Here is an 18,784-nt window from a genome sequence, read left to right as displayed (position 1 = left end):
TAGATACCTGATGAAGAGGGCTAATTAGTTTTTCCATAGATTTTCTGATAAACATTATAGTTCAATTAACAGTTAGGGCTATGCTGTAATATGACTTGCTTACAGCCTGATATAATATTGCCTAAGGATGAAGTATGCAGGTTTCATTATCTTCAATATGATTTGCATCATTTTAGCTGTCTCTATAGTTTCTGTTTTAGAATACTGGCATTCATTAAGTCTTGTTTTATAAATATCCTAGACTAGACCTGCATTTTGAGGGCTGCTTACTCTGGCAGTAAGGAAGGTCATCTGTCCATGCTACTGTTTTACCAAACAATGCACAGCTTCTGGAAGACTTGCCAATCAACCTATACCTGTAGCAAAACAAAAGAAAAAGCATATAATCATTTTAGGTTTTGTAAAAGAACGCAGGCTTTAGATAGTTGGAATCAAACCGATGTTCTACATCCCTTTGTCTACTCTAATTCAAATTGAGCTGCTTAGAGTTGTTTCAGTTCTGAGGTCATCTTCAGATCTGAATAAAATGCACAGATAAAGATGACCAAGGACCTCATACAGTATTTTAGTATTCATTCATCCCATGCTTTTTTATTCATGTTATGTCAATTGATAATTATATGCATTCATACGTGTAGACAGACAGCATATGTGTATGTGTAGAGACAAATTACTAGAAAGCAAAATAGAAATGTGCAGGAGAAATTAGTTTTCATAATTGCTAAGTCTTATTTTGGCAAAAGTCCGATATGTTTATAATCATACAATGGAACGAGAAATTTCCTTCTGATCTATTTTCTAGAGAAACTATATCAGAAGGCAGAACATGTTTAACTCCACTGTTCATTGATACAATCTCTGTACCTGATAGTGATCCTTCATTTTCATTCTGTTTAGTCCTAATTTTTGATTATGATTTTGGTTTAGCAAACTTACTGTTTTTCCCACAAAATAAGACATGATCTTATTTTCTTTTGACCCCTGAAATAAACACCTAGCCTTATTTTCAGGGAGGTCTTATTATTTTTGAGGTGCAGGAGGTGGCGAGCATGGTCACCTTGTGGCTGCTGCTGTATTGCAATATTTTCAGGGAGGACTTATTTTCGGGACAGAGCTTATTTTAAGCTCAAAAGAACGATTGGGCTTATTATCCAGGAAGATCTTATTTTGGAGAAAACAAGATAGATTGAAACAGAAAGATGGAAAAGATGCAACAGCAGGCTGAAGCCTTCCAACCTGGCCAGGACAGGCTCCTCTGGATGTTGGCTCAGACAACAAGAGCCAGCTCTGGAGATTTTGAAAAAGGACACAGAGCAGTATGGATAGGATGCAGGAGACTCCATGTCAGGAATAGATGGGCAAGAGAAGGAGAGCCCAGGAACATTAGAAGGGCTGGTGGGGTAGCGATGGACAAGTGCCTGGCTGAAGAGGAAAGAGCAGAGATACAGCTGCAGCTGGGAAATGTGGATGACCAGCCAGAGGTACAGGGTGCAGAAGTGGTATAGCTGCATATGTCAGTGGAGACAAGGAGGAATTGCCTTGCCTGTCAGATCCAAGGGCATGTAGCAGAGAAAGGCACATGGAAATCAGTGAGGCTACTCATAAGGAAGCCGCCTCACCTCTCCTAATGAGTTGCACCTGCTGGTGATCATTCAGTCTGATACATGAAGCAAAGGGGCATTGTAGCCAACCATTCACTTCCCTATCGTGCATGTGATTTGACTTCATGTTTCCTGATTCTGGACCTGTGCCTTATTTTCTGACCTCATGTTTGGACCTTGGATTTCATGCCTGGATTTTGGACTTGGACCTTGGATACCAAACCTAGACTTGAGACTTGACCTGGGCTTTGTGGACTCTGATTTATTGGGTCTTGGTGGAGGGCCATTTGCTGACAAGCTTCTGCTAGGACATCTGGAGAATGACAATGGGAATTTGCAGGGTTTCAATAAAACATTAAAAAAAACTCTTGGCATTTGCGTGTGTGCCTCTTTCCCATTGAGGTACAAGCCTTGCCCAATGATGAGGAAAGTGAGACTTCCTAACCCCCCCACCCAGCCCACCCCTGAAGAGTCCTCACCAGACAATTTCAGGTTACACTGTTGAAAGGATGAAGAAAGAAACAGGAAGATTCTCATCACTGGAAATTGTGTTGGATTCCTTGAAACTTACCCTTCCTCACACTGATAATTTACAGTGGAACCAAGGCGAAAATCTCCTGTTACAAGCAATTTGCCACCCTCTGGTTCTCCTGGATGTCCACATGATTTTCCTAGTTGAAATTAGAGAGATTCTACTTTTTCATGTTACATTTTGGATAACACAAAATTTAAAAAACTGATTCACTGTTTCTATCTGTCTTTAACAACCAACAAATATACTCCCAAGGGTTAAGTTGCACAATTTCACACCCCACTTAAAGGCCATTCCATCCTATCTTCACTTTGACAGAATTCTTGAATTTCTAACCAAATCTGATTCCTAATGCATGTCACTGTGATTTTCTGTTCAAGATTATATGTGTGTGTGTGTGTGTGTGTTATATTTGGGCATACCAGGGGTTGTGACTTTTTATATATATATTTATATATATATAAATTGAACCCAGAAAAAAAACTTATTTTTTTTATATTCATTTGCGATCTCTGTCCAATCTAACTGAATGGGAATGGCACAGGTGCCTCCAAAACAAAGGAAAAAAACAAATTTCAGCAATTTTTAACATTATTAATTCTATTAGTGTTATCATTGAACTTACTATTGCCATGTTCAGTTGATAGATAGGGAAAGTTGCATTATTCCTAGTTCCACCTGATTATCTACAATAACTATCTATAACTCTCAGTTTTAATTACAGGGCAGTATTAAATAGAAAACAATCAATCAGGAAGCAGAATCTTTCTCTTACATTAATTACACTTCATGGTTTAAAAATACCAATAATTGATGGCATGGCCTATTTTGTTTTATACTAAAGTAATATGGAAACATATTCTAAATATGAGATAGCTATCTTTCATCAAGAATGTAGAACTCAAAATCATGATTCTCCTTGATTTATTAATCCAGAATTTCTTTATCATAATTTGCAATAGGTCTGAACATAAAATTCAGATATAATCTTTCTTTCTTTTTGGCACAGTGAGCATTTATCCCGAATATGGACATGAGAATGAGTAAAACCCACCAAGAATGGCTATTTTGCAGCATCTTTAATTGAGTACATGTGCTTCTGTTTTGTTTCAAACAAATTTAAAATCTAAATGTGTGATTTTAAAAAGTTAAATTTACACTAATATCACATCAGTCGTAATAAAACATTCCCAAACATTTCATAGCTCTCTGCAACTATTCTCAGGTGAACACTAGAGGTGAGAAGAGCAGCAGCATGATCCCACCCCCCAAAAAAATGGCCAAAAAAAGTTTTTTTTGTCAACAGTTCCTCCTTTTCAAGACCCCTTCATTAAAGATTCAAATCACCAGTTATAAAATGTTGGACTATACCCTAAATATTCCTAATTATAACAGAACTTAATAACAGAGTTGTAAGGGACCTTAGAGGTCTTCTAGTCCAACCCCCTGCTAGGCAGGAAATACTACACCACTTGAGACACCACAGCAGCTTTTGAAGCAAGTTAAGGATTTCTTTCTAAACGCTTCATTCAGTAAAGAAGTGGAAACCCATATGAAGAGGAATCCTCCGTTTCTGGACCTTACTCCTTCAAGAGCTTACGGGAAAAAATGTTGTGTTCACAAAAGGTACCTTCACAGTTAGGGGCAGGAGACGACCATCTGCCAGCATTTGTGCAATGAAGAGTTGCCTCTCCAATCAGAGCATAGCCAGGATTGCATGTGTATTTCACAAATATTCCACTAGGAAATATTCCTGTTTTCTGGTTGTTGTGAGTCCCATTTTGAATGTCTGGAGGTGGTGGGCATTGAACCACTAAAGGAAGAAAAGAGGAGATTGGGGGGGGGGGGGGAATCAGATTAAGAATGTACTCTGTGATGATACATCAGGGGAAAAATTAATAGACTAGTTGTTTCCTAGCCCAGCTGCAAGCACCATAGTTTCCACTAAGAGTGAAAAAGTGGAACACACAGAACAGAACAAAGATTTAAATAGTGTTCAAAAAATGGAAAATCCAGATTCATCCTTACCCTGTTCACAGACAGGTATGGGGGGATCCCATGTACCATCCACTTGGCAATGAATCTCTCTGGAACCAACCATCTCATGGCCCCCAATGCATTCAAAGCTAACTTTCTTGTTATATTTGTAGGTGCTGGAAACTCCAGACACAATCCTTCCATTCTTAATCTGAGGAGATGGACACTCTGTCACTGAGAAATGAAACACATGTCAGAAGCAGACAAGAAGAAAAAAACTGGAATCACTCATTAGAAGTGTCAGGCCTGATTAGTTCAGTTTAGTAGCTGAAGAATAGAGACAACTAGTTTGTCATTGTGAGCCCCCCCAAGGAAATATTTGAAGGAATAATTTTAAATGTTTTGAATTAGCAGCTAATGGTCCTTGCTTGAAAAAGAACACAATAACCAAGTGGCAGAAAAACTCACCTCCACAATACGCACGGCCACTCCATTCTCCCTTTATCCCATCCTTAGATGTACAGGAAATAGAGGCATTTCCAAAAAGGGGGTAGCCTTTGTCACACATATATGTTACAGTTGTCCCATAGAAGAAGTCTTGCAAAAGTTTTCCAGTGTGCTTGCCGTGGGGAATATTTGGTGGCGATGGACACAAGATAGCTGGGAAGAAGTGGAGGTTGCATAAGATTGATATATGAATGTTATTTTCCTTATTAGAGTGTGGATATAAGGTTCCACCACAAATGCGCGCACAACAAAAGCGCGCCTGGCGGTGTTGTCGGCGCGCTTATGACGTTCGCGCTTTTGTCGGGTCACGCGGATATAAAACCTGGAACATTTATAATATTTATGACTCTAATGTAATATATGCTATAAAAAAGCAGTCAAAGACAAAGCACACATGTATATTGAGCATCTGTTGCAGCTGTAAATGAAGAATTACCATGTAGTTAATATTTTGCCTTTTTAAGGCTTTTACAAGCAATTGCGTATTAGAGGTTTTAGTACTCTCCTTTTAAAAACTGTATAACTATCTCTGATGTATAATTACTCACATCATTTCTTTGATATTGCTTCAAGGACATATAGAAAAAGGATTTTTAAAGAAGGAGGAGGAGGAGGAGGAGAAGGAGGAGGAGGAGGAGAAGTCAGGCCATTTTCATTCAATTGAAAACTGTGTTAGCTGGTAAACTTGAATTAGAAAAAAATATCCCAAATGAGACAAACGTTTTATTCGGGGAGAATCAACATAGGGGAAAAAACCATTGTTGAAATTAAACACTGAAAGTTACCAAAACTGAAAACAAATAAAGGTTATGATAGAAGAGAAAATGTCTAGTTCAGGGTTGAATTGTGGGGTCTTTGATGCTCTTTGACGCTGGTGGTTTTCTTGCAGATGTTTAATTATAAAACCACATAGTATCATTCATTCTAAATAAATTTTCATCATGACCTCTGGGCTTGAGGTATGTTTGATTGAGTGATGTCATTTAACATTTAACATGTTGGGTGCATGTGTGCTTTTCTCTTTTTTGGATATCTGAAATGAACTTTAACTGATGTTGGGATGTTGACATGCAAATAGAAGAACCTGCCATCAGTTCCTAATGGGATAGAACAATTACTTGTTAGTTAATAACAATTATTTTGTGCACAAGTTCTTTAAATCAAAAACACAATCTCTGAATGTGTATATACATAACTTATTTATTTATAGATGTCAATACTTCCATACTCAAAACATATACTGTAAAACACAGTAAAGGTTATTTTATGCTACCAAGAGCATATAGTACCCAAAATTACATTGTGTGCTCTTATATCAGACTCATTGATCTGAATGGAGTCTACAAAATACATTAATTGTAGGTTTGACCACATTTTTTGTTATGATATCACCAACTCAGATTAACATGCTTCACATACCCAACTAAAGCTTTTCTCCTATACTTTGGCATTCTCCAGATTAATAGCATTTTAGCATTCCAGACAAGTGGCTGTCCAGTTTCTTCTTAAAAACCTCCAGTGATGAAGCACCTACAACTTCTGAAGGCAAGCTGTTCTACTGGTTAATTGTCTTCACTGTTAGGAAGTTTCTCCTTAATTCAAGGTGGTTTCTCTCCTTAATTAATTTTCATCCATTGTTTCTTGTTTTACCTTCTGGTGCTTTGTAAGTTGACTCCCTCTTCTTTGTGGCAGCCCCTCAAATACTGGAAGGTTGCTATCGTGTCACCCCTAATCCTTCATTTCTCTATACTAGCCATACCCAAATCCTCAAATGTTTTAGTCTCCAGGCCTTTAGTCATCTTAGTAGCTCTTTTATGCACTTTATCCCAAGTACAAAAAGTACACAATATGAAACATGATTTTTTTATTATTATAATATTTTTTATTTCCATTTCATTCTATACGATCACATGTTTACTGTGCATAACCGGGGCATATAACATTGAGTAATAAACACAGCTCTCACTTATATAGAAAATGCCCCCTAAAATACAAACCCAATATACCACCTTGACCCACCATACACCCTCTTTCAACCCCCTCCAACTTTCATTCTTCCTTCTCACATACCCCTCTACACCTACTTCCCCTCCCCCTCTATCTAACCCTAACCCTATCACTCCCTCTCTTAATCCATTCCCTCCCTTCCTTCTCCTCCTCCTCTCTCTCCCCCTCTCCACCCTCCTTCTTCTTTCACTCAGCTCCTCCCTTCGGTATACTTCTATTACCTTCCAATATATTCAGTTTGTTCTGTTTTAACACTAACATTAAAAAGCCACAGTATACAAGTGCAATCATGTACTTTAGAATTTAACACATATTGTATTTCCCCCCTCCCCCCTCCCCCCAGAACCCCACCTCCCTTCCCTCCCCCTGACTTCCCAGAGCCCGTACACGGTATAGCATTTTAACAATCACAGTCTAGAATATCTCAACATTGAGCTCAGCTTCTTACTGTTACCCAAATTTTGAACAGTTTAAGTTATTACTAATGTTAAACATAAACTATCTGGAATTTCTTAGTCCCATAATGAGCAGTTTACATTGTTCTTATACATTAAACTCAGCTTCTCACCATTACACAAATTTAAACAGTTTGCTTTGTTCTATCTATTTCCAAACCCATTAATTTTGTTCCCTTTGTGCCTCCTTCCTCTATAACACAATTTAGATACATTTCAAATTTTTCTTTTGATTTCCTCTTCCAACTCTTTTTTTTGCCTTTATTTATATCCCTATATATATGTGTGTGTGTGTGTGTGTGTGTGTGTGTGAGTTTTATTTGTGCTGATAAATAAATAAATAATATTTATCAGCACAAATAAAAAACACAAATATAACAAAGGCAACAGTAAAAATATTGGGTTTCTGTCGTGATGGACTCTTGTGACGAGCCGATAGACAGATGTACAACCCCTGGTAAGCCCCAACTATGGGAGGGAGCTAACTGCTTCCATCTTCTGTCAATCGGCTCGTCACAAGAGTCCATCACGACAGAAACCCAACATTTTTATTGTTGCCTTTGTTATATTTGTGGTTTTTTTTTATTTGTGCTAATAAATACTAGTCTCCCTTTATTTATTTATCAGCACAAATAAATATATATATATATATATATATATATATATATATATATATATTTAAAGTCACAACCCCTGGTATGCCCAAATATGGGAGGAAGGTCACACTTCCAAATATATATATATATATATATATATATATATATATATATATATATATATATATATATATATACACACACACACACACACACATATACATACATACGCATACATACATACACCTTCACACACATATATATGTATATATATACGTACATATGTTATATTTATGCTGATAAATAAATAAAGGGAGACTAGTATAGATCTATTTCAAGCTATTTAGCTCTCATCAGCTAGCCATACCCATGTTTGGGAATCGAATTTATTTATTTATCAGCATAAATATAACAAATGTAACAAAAAGGCAACAGTAAAAAATATTGGGTTTCTGTCTGGATGGTCTCTTGTGACGAGCCTAATGACAGAGAATGGAAGTGTGACCTTCCTCCCATACTTGGGCATACCAGGGGTTGTGACTTTAAGTATATACGTACATATATATACATATATATTAAAAATACTTCACTACACTACCCTTCCCAATTCCATCCAAACTGGGCCATGATCCAAAAGAACCCCCACCACAATCTCCGTCCTCTTCGCCCCAGAAAGTAAATCATCAGTAATTTATATAAAAGTTCATAATTATCCATCAAGTCAATATCTTTTCTTCAGTATGCAGCTATGTCATTTTTCTTTTGCATGACAGAAGTCACAAAGTATTGACCATGTTCGAGATTGAGGCTGTTTGAAATAGCAAAATATTTTCTTTCTCTTTTATAAAAAGTTTGGACATAACTCCTTAATCAATGGCCAATAACTATTAAAGTTGTTGCAGTCTGCCTTATTTCCCCATTGGTCTGGTAGTCGTCACAATCTCCGTCCTCTTCGCCCCAGAAAGTAAATCATCAGTAATTTATATAAAAGTTCATAATTATCCATCAAGTCAATATCTTTTCTTCAGTATGCAGCTATGTCATTTTTCTTTTGCATGACAGAAGTCACAAAGTATTGACCATGTTCGAGATTGAGGCTGTTTGAAATAGCAAAATATTTTCTTTCTCTTTTATAAAAAGTTCAGACATAACTCCTTAATCAATGGCCAATAACTATTAAAGTTGTTGCAGTCTGCCTTATTTCCCCATTCGTCTGGTAGTCGTACCACTAGGTCCTTGTTCTCTGATCCCTTGCCCTACCGGGAGGGAAAGATGATGCTTTCTATCTTGTGGTTGTGTAATTTGTTGTTTATCTTGTCCTTCTCGTTGTCTTTCTCCGGATCCAGATGATTCAGAATGTCCCACCTTCAGGGTCTTATGATAGAAATCTTGGGCTTCCCATACAGAATTGAGATGATATTTTTGCTCACCAAGTGTAATTATAATACCAAATGGCACATCCCATCTATACTGTATCTGACGGTTTCTGAGTTCTTCCACAAGAAAAGCGTAATCTCTCCTGGCTCTTAACATTTGGGGTGGTATTTCTTTGAAGACAATCAGATCCTGTCCGCCAATTTGTAGCTTGGTATTATAAGACTTTTGTAGTATCCTATTTCTAGACTCTCTTGTAGCAAAATATATGATTACATCTCGAGGAAGCTGTCTCTGTTTTGCCGTCCAAGAATTATGGTGGTAAATTTTTTCAATCTGCCAATCAAAGTTGATTCCTGGTCTTCCCACCAGACGACTGAAGGCCTCTGAGAAAATCTGTTTCAGGTTCTCCTGTTCCCTTTCACGCAGTCCCCTGATTCTTAATGCAAGCTCCATCTTTTTATAATTTATCATAACGATTTGTTTTTCTGTATTTTCAACTTTTTGTTGCATCACTTCGATTTTGGATGTCAAGTTGGTATTGGCTTCCTCCAGAAGCTCTAGCTTATCTTCCATTCCAGCAACATACTCTGTCAATACAGTTACAAATCCTATCATGTCCTCCTTTGTATTAGCAATCCTCGTGTCAAACTTGTCAGAAAAGTCTGTAATAAGTTGTTTTATCTCCTCTCTGAATTCTCTAAGTGTCTCAAAAAGAAATTCTTTCGTTAGCAAATCTCCAGTAGGGGGCGTAGAAGGTAAAGGCTGCGACTTCATGCCAAATGCATGAGGTGTATTGCTAAAAGAACGTCTCCCCGACTTTGATTTTGGTGCCATTATTTCAAACAATTAGTCAAGTATCACTCGAACTCTGCTGGCCCGTTATGTAACTTGCAAGAGAAGAAAGTGTTGAGTCCCCCCTTTATTTGTTCATAGAGGTTTTTCAAAAGATTTCAAAAAAGAGCGTTGTAACAAAGCACATCTCAAAAAATTAGCATTGTAATGAAACAGTTCATATTCATCTGTGTTTAAAATATCTCTATATTGACAAGGAGGCTTAACAGCTTTTAAAAATTGATAAGAAAAAGAAATTCTTGGTAGGTCTTCAAGGAAACAATGTTAATTACGGTAGTCGGGAGAATGCTATCAGGGAATACCTTTGATCTTTCTCTCTGTCGGCTGTGCCAGGAAGCTAAAAATATACAAATGCGAAAGCTACAAGATCGCCATCTTAGAACCAATTACACAAAGGGATTTTTTTATCACGTTGAAACTGGGATTTTTGGTAGGAGAAAAAAAAATAGAGTTCACAAGTTCGGTCTCTGCCTGTATTAATTTCAATAACATAGTTACAAAAATTGTCCAAGGGGGGGGGGGTTTCTCGCCTTGCGCTGTAAAAAAAAACAGCTGAGATTTTCTGGCCGGAGTAAATGACTCAGCCTTGGCTGACTCTCCCCCTCCGTTCGCAGCCAAAAAAAAAACCTGCGAACTTCAAAGAAGACTCTTGCCGACTGAGTCGCTCTCTGCTTTTTTCTAGCCTGAAAAAAGAGATATCTAATAGATATTAAATAGATAACGAACCAGGAATCTGGGGGCAGCTCCGTTAAGTTGCCGACGACGGCAAGTCCCTCCCCGGAAGCCAATATGAAACATGATTTTGAAAAGAAGTCACAATGGAATCATTATTTAGCTAAAGAAATATTACTGTATGCTCTACTTACGCTGACATTCAGGAAGCTTGCCACTCCATTTTACGCTTTTTCCATTTAAGGCACATTTTATGGAAGAGTCTCCAATCAGTTTGTACCTGTATTAAAACAGAAACTATTATGGAACAGCCACTTATTCTTTCTGGTTCAATTTCCTATCACCAATTCTCAGAAATGCCAGTGGAAAAGAATAGAATAATTACAACTCATCAACTTCTAGATGACCATGTGCTAAAAACCTTGCATATAAATAGTGACAATCTATTACTTACAAAAATCAAACAATACATGTGATGCTGAAAAATTATTACAGGAAAGCATATCCCATCCAAGCCATTATTTTGCAGATTCCTCTTACAATATTCTGCCTTTGGATTACCTATTTTCTCAACTACCCAATCTTGTTTGGGTAAGCAATATAGATCTCTCAATCTAAAATATCTGTACATAAATATAGGTAGTCCTTGACGTATGACCACAATTGAACCCAAAATATATGTTGCAAAGCAAGACAGTTGTTAAGTGAGTTTTGCTCCATTTTACAACCTTTCTTCACAGTTGTTAAGTAAATTATTGCAGTTGTTAAGTTTGTAACAGGGTTGTTAAGTGAAATCAGATTCCCCATTTGCTTGGCAGAAGGTCACGAAAGGTGATCATGTGACCCCGGGACATTGTGGCCATCATAAATATAAACCAGTTGCCAAGCATCTGAAATTTATACAGAATAACAGAATTGGAAAGGACCTTGAAGGTCTTCTAGTTCAACCCCTTATTAGGCTATTGTTTCATGTTGTGAAGGCCTGGGTGGTGGGTGGGGTTCATTTGTTGACTAGGGCTGGTTTCCATATATCTGGTAGGAGGGAGGTATCGTCACATTTATTCATGTTGTGGGGGTGTTTCTCTATTTCGATAGCTTCCATAATTATTCTCTTGTTGAAGTGTTCAGTTTTGGAGATTAACCATGTTCCTTCAAAATTAATTTCATGTCCTGTAGCTTTAAGGTGCTGGAAAAGGGAGGAAGTTTTTTCTTTTCTTCTTTACTGTGTTCTTGTGTTCTGCAATGCATGCATTTATTCTCTTCGTTTGTCCTATGTATGTTGCAAAATGCCCTGCTTTGGGGATATGTATGTGTGTGTGTGTGTGTGTGTGTGTATGTATGTATGTGTGTATATATATATATATATATATATATATATATATATATATATATATATATATATATATATATATATATATATATATACACACATATACACACATACATATATATATATATATATATATATATATATATATATATATACACATACATACATACATACATACATACATACATACATACACACACACACACACACACACACACACACATATATATATATATATATATATATATATATATATATATATATATATATATATGCCCCTGCTTTGGGGATATATATATATATATATATCCCCAAAGCAGGGCATTTTGCAACATACATAGGACAAACAAAGAGAATATATATATCCAAAGGATTATAAGAAAAGGTAGTAGTATGCATGATAAAAATTTTCTTGGCAAACTTATTCCAGCTCAAATTCTATTCCTCTGAAAAATCAGGATGAAAATTTTCATCCACCAGTCTTATTGCAAAACAAATGAAAATCATACAAGTTTTGTCTACACTTACCCTTCCTCACAAGTATAATTTAATGTAGAACCAAACAGAAAATCTTCTGATACAATCAGTCTACCATTTTCTGGTTCTCCTGGGTGGCCACATGATTTTTCTACCCAAAAAAAAAAGAAGTTGTATAAATGGAGAATATTTCCACCTATTTTTAAGAATAGGGAAAAAAACACTCACTTTTACAAAATTCTTGAACTTCTGACCAAACCTGATTCCTGATACATATAGAAGAGGCATTCATTCCAGGGAGCTTAACATAACCTGATTTGCATTTGTATTGTACCAATGACCCAACAGGAAAGGAATTCATTTTCTGATACTCATCAGTGAGCTCTGCAAAGTCTAACCTGATGGGGATGCCACAGTTGCCTCCTGATTTAAAAAGAAGAAATAAAGGAAAAATGATCTGAGTGTTTATTGTTAAATTTTGTGCGTCAATCTTCTGATTAATTTCCTTACTTAAAAAAATACCTCAACATTTGAAGAGCCAAAATACAAAATGCTGTGGTCATGAAATGTACCTTCACAGTTAGGGGCAGGAGAAGACCACATGCCATCATCTATACATTTAATAGTTGCCTCTCCAATCAGAGCATAGCCAGGATTGCATGTATATTTCACAAGCATTCCACTAGGGAATACTGCTGTTTCCTGGTTACTGCGGATTCCATTTTGAATGTCTGGGGGTGGCTGGCATATCACCACTAGAAGACAAAGGGAGAAGATTGGGAAGAAAAACAGATTAAGAATGTACTTTGGTCCAATACATTTATTTTAAGAATAAACAATTCTCCCTCAAAAAGTGATTGTGAAATGTTCTTAAGCATTCTTTCAATAGGTGGATCCCGCTGGATTTGGGAATCCTGCTTGATGAGCAGATGACAATTGCAGTAAAAGGGGATTTGCACAACTTCATTTTGTGCGCCATTTGTGCCCATTCCCAAATTGAGGGATCCTACTCATGGTCACTCATGCCTTGGTGACCTCCTGATTAGTGCAATGCACTGTAACTGGGGCTACCCTTGAAGACTATCCGAAATCTTCAGCTGATGCAAAACCGCCCACTGTTCATGGTCAATGTTCCCTCTAATTTTTTTTCAGTGTGAGCCGAAAAGTATAGTGTTTGAGTGGTACATTTTCATGCCGGAGCACCTGAATTTTTTTCACAGATGTTACCTAAGACAACAACGAAATCAGTGTTATTTGAAAGTCAAAGTTATGTTTATTCAAGGGACCCGCTTAATTAAAAAGTGTTCTATAATATCAGTATGACTTATAATACTGCAGGTCTGCAATATTAAAATACTTGTATAGGGGATCCCCGGGATCCCCTGAAGAGATCAAATCACAACCAGTATGCTACCTTCTTGGTATATTGTTTTTATTTTCATTGAGTTTTTAAAAATGAGCATTATTTCATCCTTTTTTTCTTTATTTTTGATTGGTATCTGCAATTTGTGTTAATTCTGTTCATACATATGATATAAATGAAAAACCCAGTTCTCTTAAAAAAAAATTAAGTTCTTTGTGGTGCTCTCTTTTAGAATTGGCCAACTAATATTTCTGTTCCCCCAACTAATGCCAGGCAGAGTTAACTGAAAAAGTAATTTTTCATGAAGGGACATTTTTCTAGTATTTATAAATAACAGTTCATATTTATATCTGCTAGGTTCAGCAGAGGATGACCAATTATTCTAAAGCTATTATTGTTGCTTGTATCTCCTAATTTCAATATTTTTCTTGACAGTATATCTTGCAACTATTTGCATTTGGCAAATAAATAGGGTAAGTGATTATGCTTTTTAAAGACATTTAAGTAATTGATAGTAATTAGTATTTTGCATGTTGTGTGCAAAAACTGAGTATTCCATACTGGGGGAGACATTCCCCAAAACACAGCAGGAACAAAAAAGATAACATTCCCTCCCCCTCTCCTAAAAATCTTTCAACTGGAAAGTTCACAATAATTACATGCACTCACCTCTTAAAGGAGCCGTTGCAAATACCCATTTTTTTACCGTTTTACTGAAATGTGAAAACTCAAGATAAATGTTTTTAATTCATTGCTAAGGAGGCAGGGGGCAGGGGGTGTTTATTGTTTACTACTTTATTGAGGGCTCCAGACCGTCACCCTCCGTCTTGCAAAAAGCATGATCTCACACCCACTAAAACTCCCCTCCACCTCAGTTCATACCAGCATTATCCCTTTCTGCAGCCACTTTTCCTCCTCCCTCCCCAAGATTTCCCTGCCAACACCAAGAGGAACAGGAAAAGAGGCGCCTTCTCTGCCCGGTGCCCCATACCACTGTGCCCCGAAAGCCAGTCGGAACCCCCCAAAGCGGCCAGTTAATGAGCTTCCCCACTTCAGTCAAGTGAAGCCTCTGCCAGGAGGGGGTGGGCGCAATCCAATCCGAATGGGAGCCAACAGCCGTCGCTCATTCCCTGCTGGCTCTAGATTGTCCTGGGAACCGGCAAGTGTGAGCAAGAGAGGGCGGAAGACGCCCGCTTTCTCTCCCCGCCACCTAAGTCCGGCTGCACAACCAACCACAGAGCAAAACTTTCCCTGCCTCCGCCCCGAGAGTGGAGAGGTATAATTTCTGTGAAATAAATCAGCCTGGATGTTCCGTAGCTTGGAGCAGAATTGGCAGGGACTCCAACCATTATGCAAAGAAAGCCCAGGAGGTCAAAAGTTAGCGCCGGGAGCGGAGAGTGGCCTCTCATCTAACAGGAAGTGTAACATTGAAAATCATGCACGGCACTTGGAAACTGCTGCGCGGTGTTTCCATATTATGTGTGTGGCCGCGCAGGCCCGTACCTTAGAGGGAACACTGTTCATGGTAGAACAGAAGATCCACCAGATCCAGCAAAGGGAACTGTGATGACTCGGGGCTGGGCATGGAAGCAACACAGCCGGAACAGCCGTGACTGAAAGACGTTTTGGGGTCTGTTTGCTAGCGACTCACATTTGGCAGCCCTGAGGTAGTGGGCCTTTTTTTGCTGTGATAAAGACCACTAAGGTAAGGTCTGAGCTTCTGAAGGTCCCTTAAGATCTGGTTATGTTAGCAGACCTGGCAGCTCCAGAGAATAGGAGAACTAATATATTCCATTATTATTATCATCCTTTTGTCTGCTACTACTTTGTTCTTCCTCTGTTTTGTAGTCTTTTTAAGGTTTTATAATGGTGTTCAGGTTTCTATTGGCTGCTTAGCTTTGTTGCATGCTGCCCAGAATTACTTGTTTGGTGAGATGGGTGGCTGTATAAATCAGATGAATAAATAAATACAGTAAATGGGCATCAGTATTGTTTTCTGAAAATAGCATGCTATTTTCAGAAACCCACCCAATAAACATTGCTTTCATATTTAGTGTTCATTGAAGAAACTGGCAAGCACAGGGATGGGAGGGAGACAGGAGGGGAGCTAATTAAGTTTTCTACTTATGAGAGGCATTGATGAAATCCAGCTTCACTAAACATCACTGACAGTTGGATGCTGGAAATCCTATATGTCATGCTGATGCTAAATTGTATGATTGCCTTTTAGAATGTAGCCAAAGTCACATTCAAAGGTAATTATTAATATGGGTTGATAAGCTTCTTTGGATTTAATAATTTTCTGGATTCACACAACATAGAACTGAAAATCAAAGAGCAGGAGTAAAACCTAGTGTAGTTCTATGTAAATAATCGCCTCCTTGAGAACTGATGGCACTCTTCCTTTTTATGGAACACAATTTCAAATATTCCTCTTCCAGCATAAAGAACTACACCTTTGATTTGTAAATATAATATTAGTAAAAACAGATTTTCACCTGCTTGATTATGGGCAAGGTAAGAAGGGGATGGGATGAGTGATATGCATATGAGGCCCAAGGCAGGAAATCTTTTATTGGAAGTCAGAGAGTATAAATCAAAGGTCAGTGAGAAGCAGTTGAGATTAAAAACAAAGAAGGACTCCCAAGCAGCTAAGGAATAGCTACATACAAACACAAAGGCTGCTAAATAAATGAATGCAGTAGAACATGAAGTCTGTCACATGTTATCAGCCAAATATCTGACAGTCCTATCTTCCTCTTCCAGCCACCCAACGTGTCCCTTGACAACTAAGATCAGGCAGCATATTGCATTCAGCACACTATTATCTTTATTTTATCTTTGTAGAGGAAACAATGTGTATGGAAGAAGAGGATTCAATTCTCCTGTCCCCCTTTACCTCCTCTGACGAGCAATGAAATTTATCTCAGGAGAATAAAAGTAAAAGCCATCTGCCTTGCAAATAGTGGAGATCCTATATTGCACATTAATTCCTGTGAAGTTTGCTAATAAGCTAGGTAAAGGTAAAGGTTCCCCTCGCACATATGTGCTAGTCTTTCCCGTCACTAGGAGGCAGTGCTCATCTCCGTTTCAAAGCTGAAGAGCCAGCGTTGTCTGAAGACTTGTCTGTGGTCATGTGGCTAGTATGACTAAACACTGAAGGTACACAGAATGCTGTTACCTTCCCACCAAGATGCTTCCTATGTTTCTACTTGTATTTTTACATGCTTTTGAACTGCTAGGTTGGCCAAAGCTGGGAGAAGTAATAGGAGCTCACAACAACAACAACAACAACAACAACAACAACAACAACAACAACAACAACATAATTAGCCACAAACTATGAAGGCAAAAATTCAACATGTTACCACCAACAGCAAATGTCGCCTCTGTAATGAGAAAGACGAGACAGTCGACCACTTGATCATTGGGTGCAGCAAAATTTCACAGACTGACTACCTACAATGCAATGACTGTGTTGCTAAGACCATTCACTGAAAATTGTGCCAAATGTTTGGATTTGAGTACAGCAAAAACCACTGGGAACATCAGGTTCAGAAGGTTTTAGAGAATGAGAAAGTCAAGATCTTCTGGGACTTCAGAATTCAGACTGACAGGCACTTGGCCCACAACACACCTGACATAACAATAGTTGAAAAGAAAAAAGTATGGTTCATTGACATTGCAATACCTGGAGATGCACAAATTGAAGATAAACAGCAAGAAAAAATCACAAAGTATCGGGACTTGCAAATTGAAGTTGAGCGACTGTGGAAAAATAAATTGTGTGTTGTCCCAATTGTAATTGGAGCCCTTGGAGCAATACCTAAAGGGCTACCTCGCTAATTGGAAATTTTAAATTTATCAGACTTGAACATTCTGTTTCTACAAAAAACCACCCTACTTGGAACAGCTTATATCCTCCGAGGTTACCTTAACAGTTCCTAGGTCCTTGGTTAGGACTCGAGCTGTTGAACTACCAACCAGCCCCAAAGGCTGTGAATCTCACCAAAGATTAGCCATGCAATAATAATAATAATAATAATAATAATAATAATAATAATAATAATAATAATAATAATAATAATAATAATAATTATAATTATTATTAATTATTATAATAAAATTAAGGGCAGATGCTAGCAACTTAAAGAACATGCATGAGCAACGGCTTAAAAACAACAAAACCATAGATCGGCTAATCAGAAGATATAGATTGGATACAAGAAACATCAATGAAGCTGTAGAGATTGTAAAACAGCAGATAACAGCAACAGCTAGAAAAATTGAAAGATATGAGGCACGAATCATCCAATATAAACAAAATCAGCAATTTCGATCAGACCAACGGCGTTTTTATCAAAGTCTTAATGTGAATGGTGACACCAAAAGTGAAAAACCAGAAAAACAGCCACAGTTAAATTCTGGAAAGAATTGTGGGAAAATGCAAAGGACTACAATAAAGAAGCAAAGTGGATACATGACTTTGAGAAAAGCATTGGCAACAAACAAATGCAAGTATTAGAAATAACAACTGAGATGGTCAAAAATCGAGTAAAAAAAGGTAAAGAATTGGACATCACTGGAAAGGACCAATTACATGGTTTCTGGCTCAAATATCTGACCAGTTTACATGCAATATTGGCCAGGCAACTGAATGAAATTTTACAAAATGGCCAAATTGATGAATGGTTGACAACTGGAAAAACATACTTGATTCAGAAAGATGCAACTAAAGGAACAACACCTGAAAACTACAGACCAATAACATGCTTGCCAACAACCTTCAAATTACTCACAGGCATTATTGCAGATAACATGATGGATTATTTGGAAACAAACAACATCTTGCCAGTAGAGCAAAAAGGCAACAAAAGAAGGAGCAGAGGCACAAAAGATCAGCTCCTAATTGATAAAATGATATTAGAAAATTGTAAGAACAGAAAAACGAACTTGAATATGGTCTGGATTGATTACAAAAAGGCATTTGACTCACTGCCACATAGTTGGATCATAAAATGCTTAGAAACAACTGGCA

The 18,784-nt window shown here is 37.6% G+C and overlaps 1 protein-coding gene across 5 annotated transcripts in view; it reads right to left on the bottom strand.

Annotated features, from left to right (window-relative positions):
• CR2 (complement C3d receptor 2) overlaps nt 1-18,784 on the bottom strand; it is a 42,033-nt gene that overhangs the window by 12,016 nt on the left and 11,233 nt on the right. For all 5 annotated transcript variants that reach the window (XM_032217728.1, XM_032217731.1, XM_032217729.1 and 2 more), the window contains exons 8-16: nt 12,956-13,138; nt 12,612-12,806; nt 12,435-12,534; nt 10,771-10,856; nt 4,579-4,770; nt 4,162-4,344; nt 3,764-3,946; nt 2,173-2,272; nt 271-356 (exon numbers count right to left, since the gene is read on the bottom strand). In XM_032217728.1, the coding sequence (XP_032073619.1) occupies nt 271-356; nt 2,173-2,272; nt 3,764-3,946; nt 4,162-4,344; nt 4,579-4,770; nt 10,771-10,856; nt 12,435-12,534; nt 12,612-12,806; nt 12,956-13,138 (1,308 nt within the window). The remainder of the gene's footprint in view (nt 1-270; nt 357-2,172; nt 2,273-3,763; nt 3,947-4,161; nt 4,345-4,578; nt 4,771-10,770; nt 10,857-12,434; nt 12,535-12,611; nt 12,807-12,955; nt 13,139-18,784) is intronic.

This window comes from Thamnophis elegans, chromosome 5, assembly GCF_009769535.1.
Source record: "Thamnophis elegans isolate rThaEle1 chromosome 5, rThaEle1.pri, whole genome shotgun sequence".
Classification (NCBI taxonomy): domain Eukaryota; kingdom Metazoa; phylum Chordata; class Lepidosauria; order Squamata; family Colubridae; genus Thamnophis; species Thamnophis elegans.
This window is presented reverse-complemented; position numbering and strand designations above follow the sequence as displayed.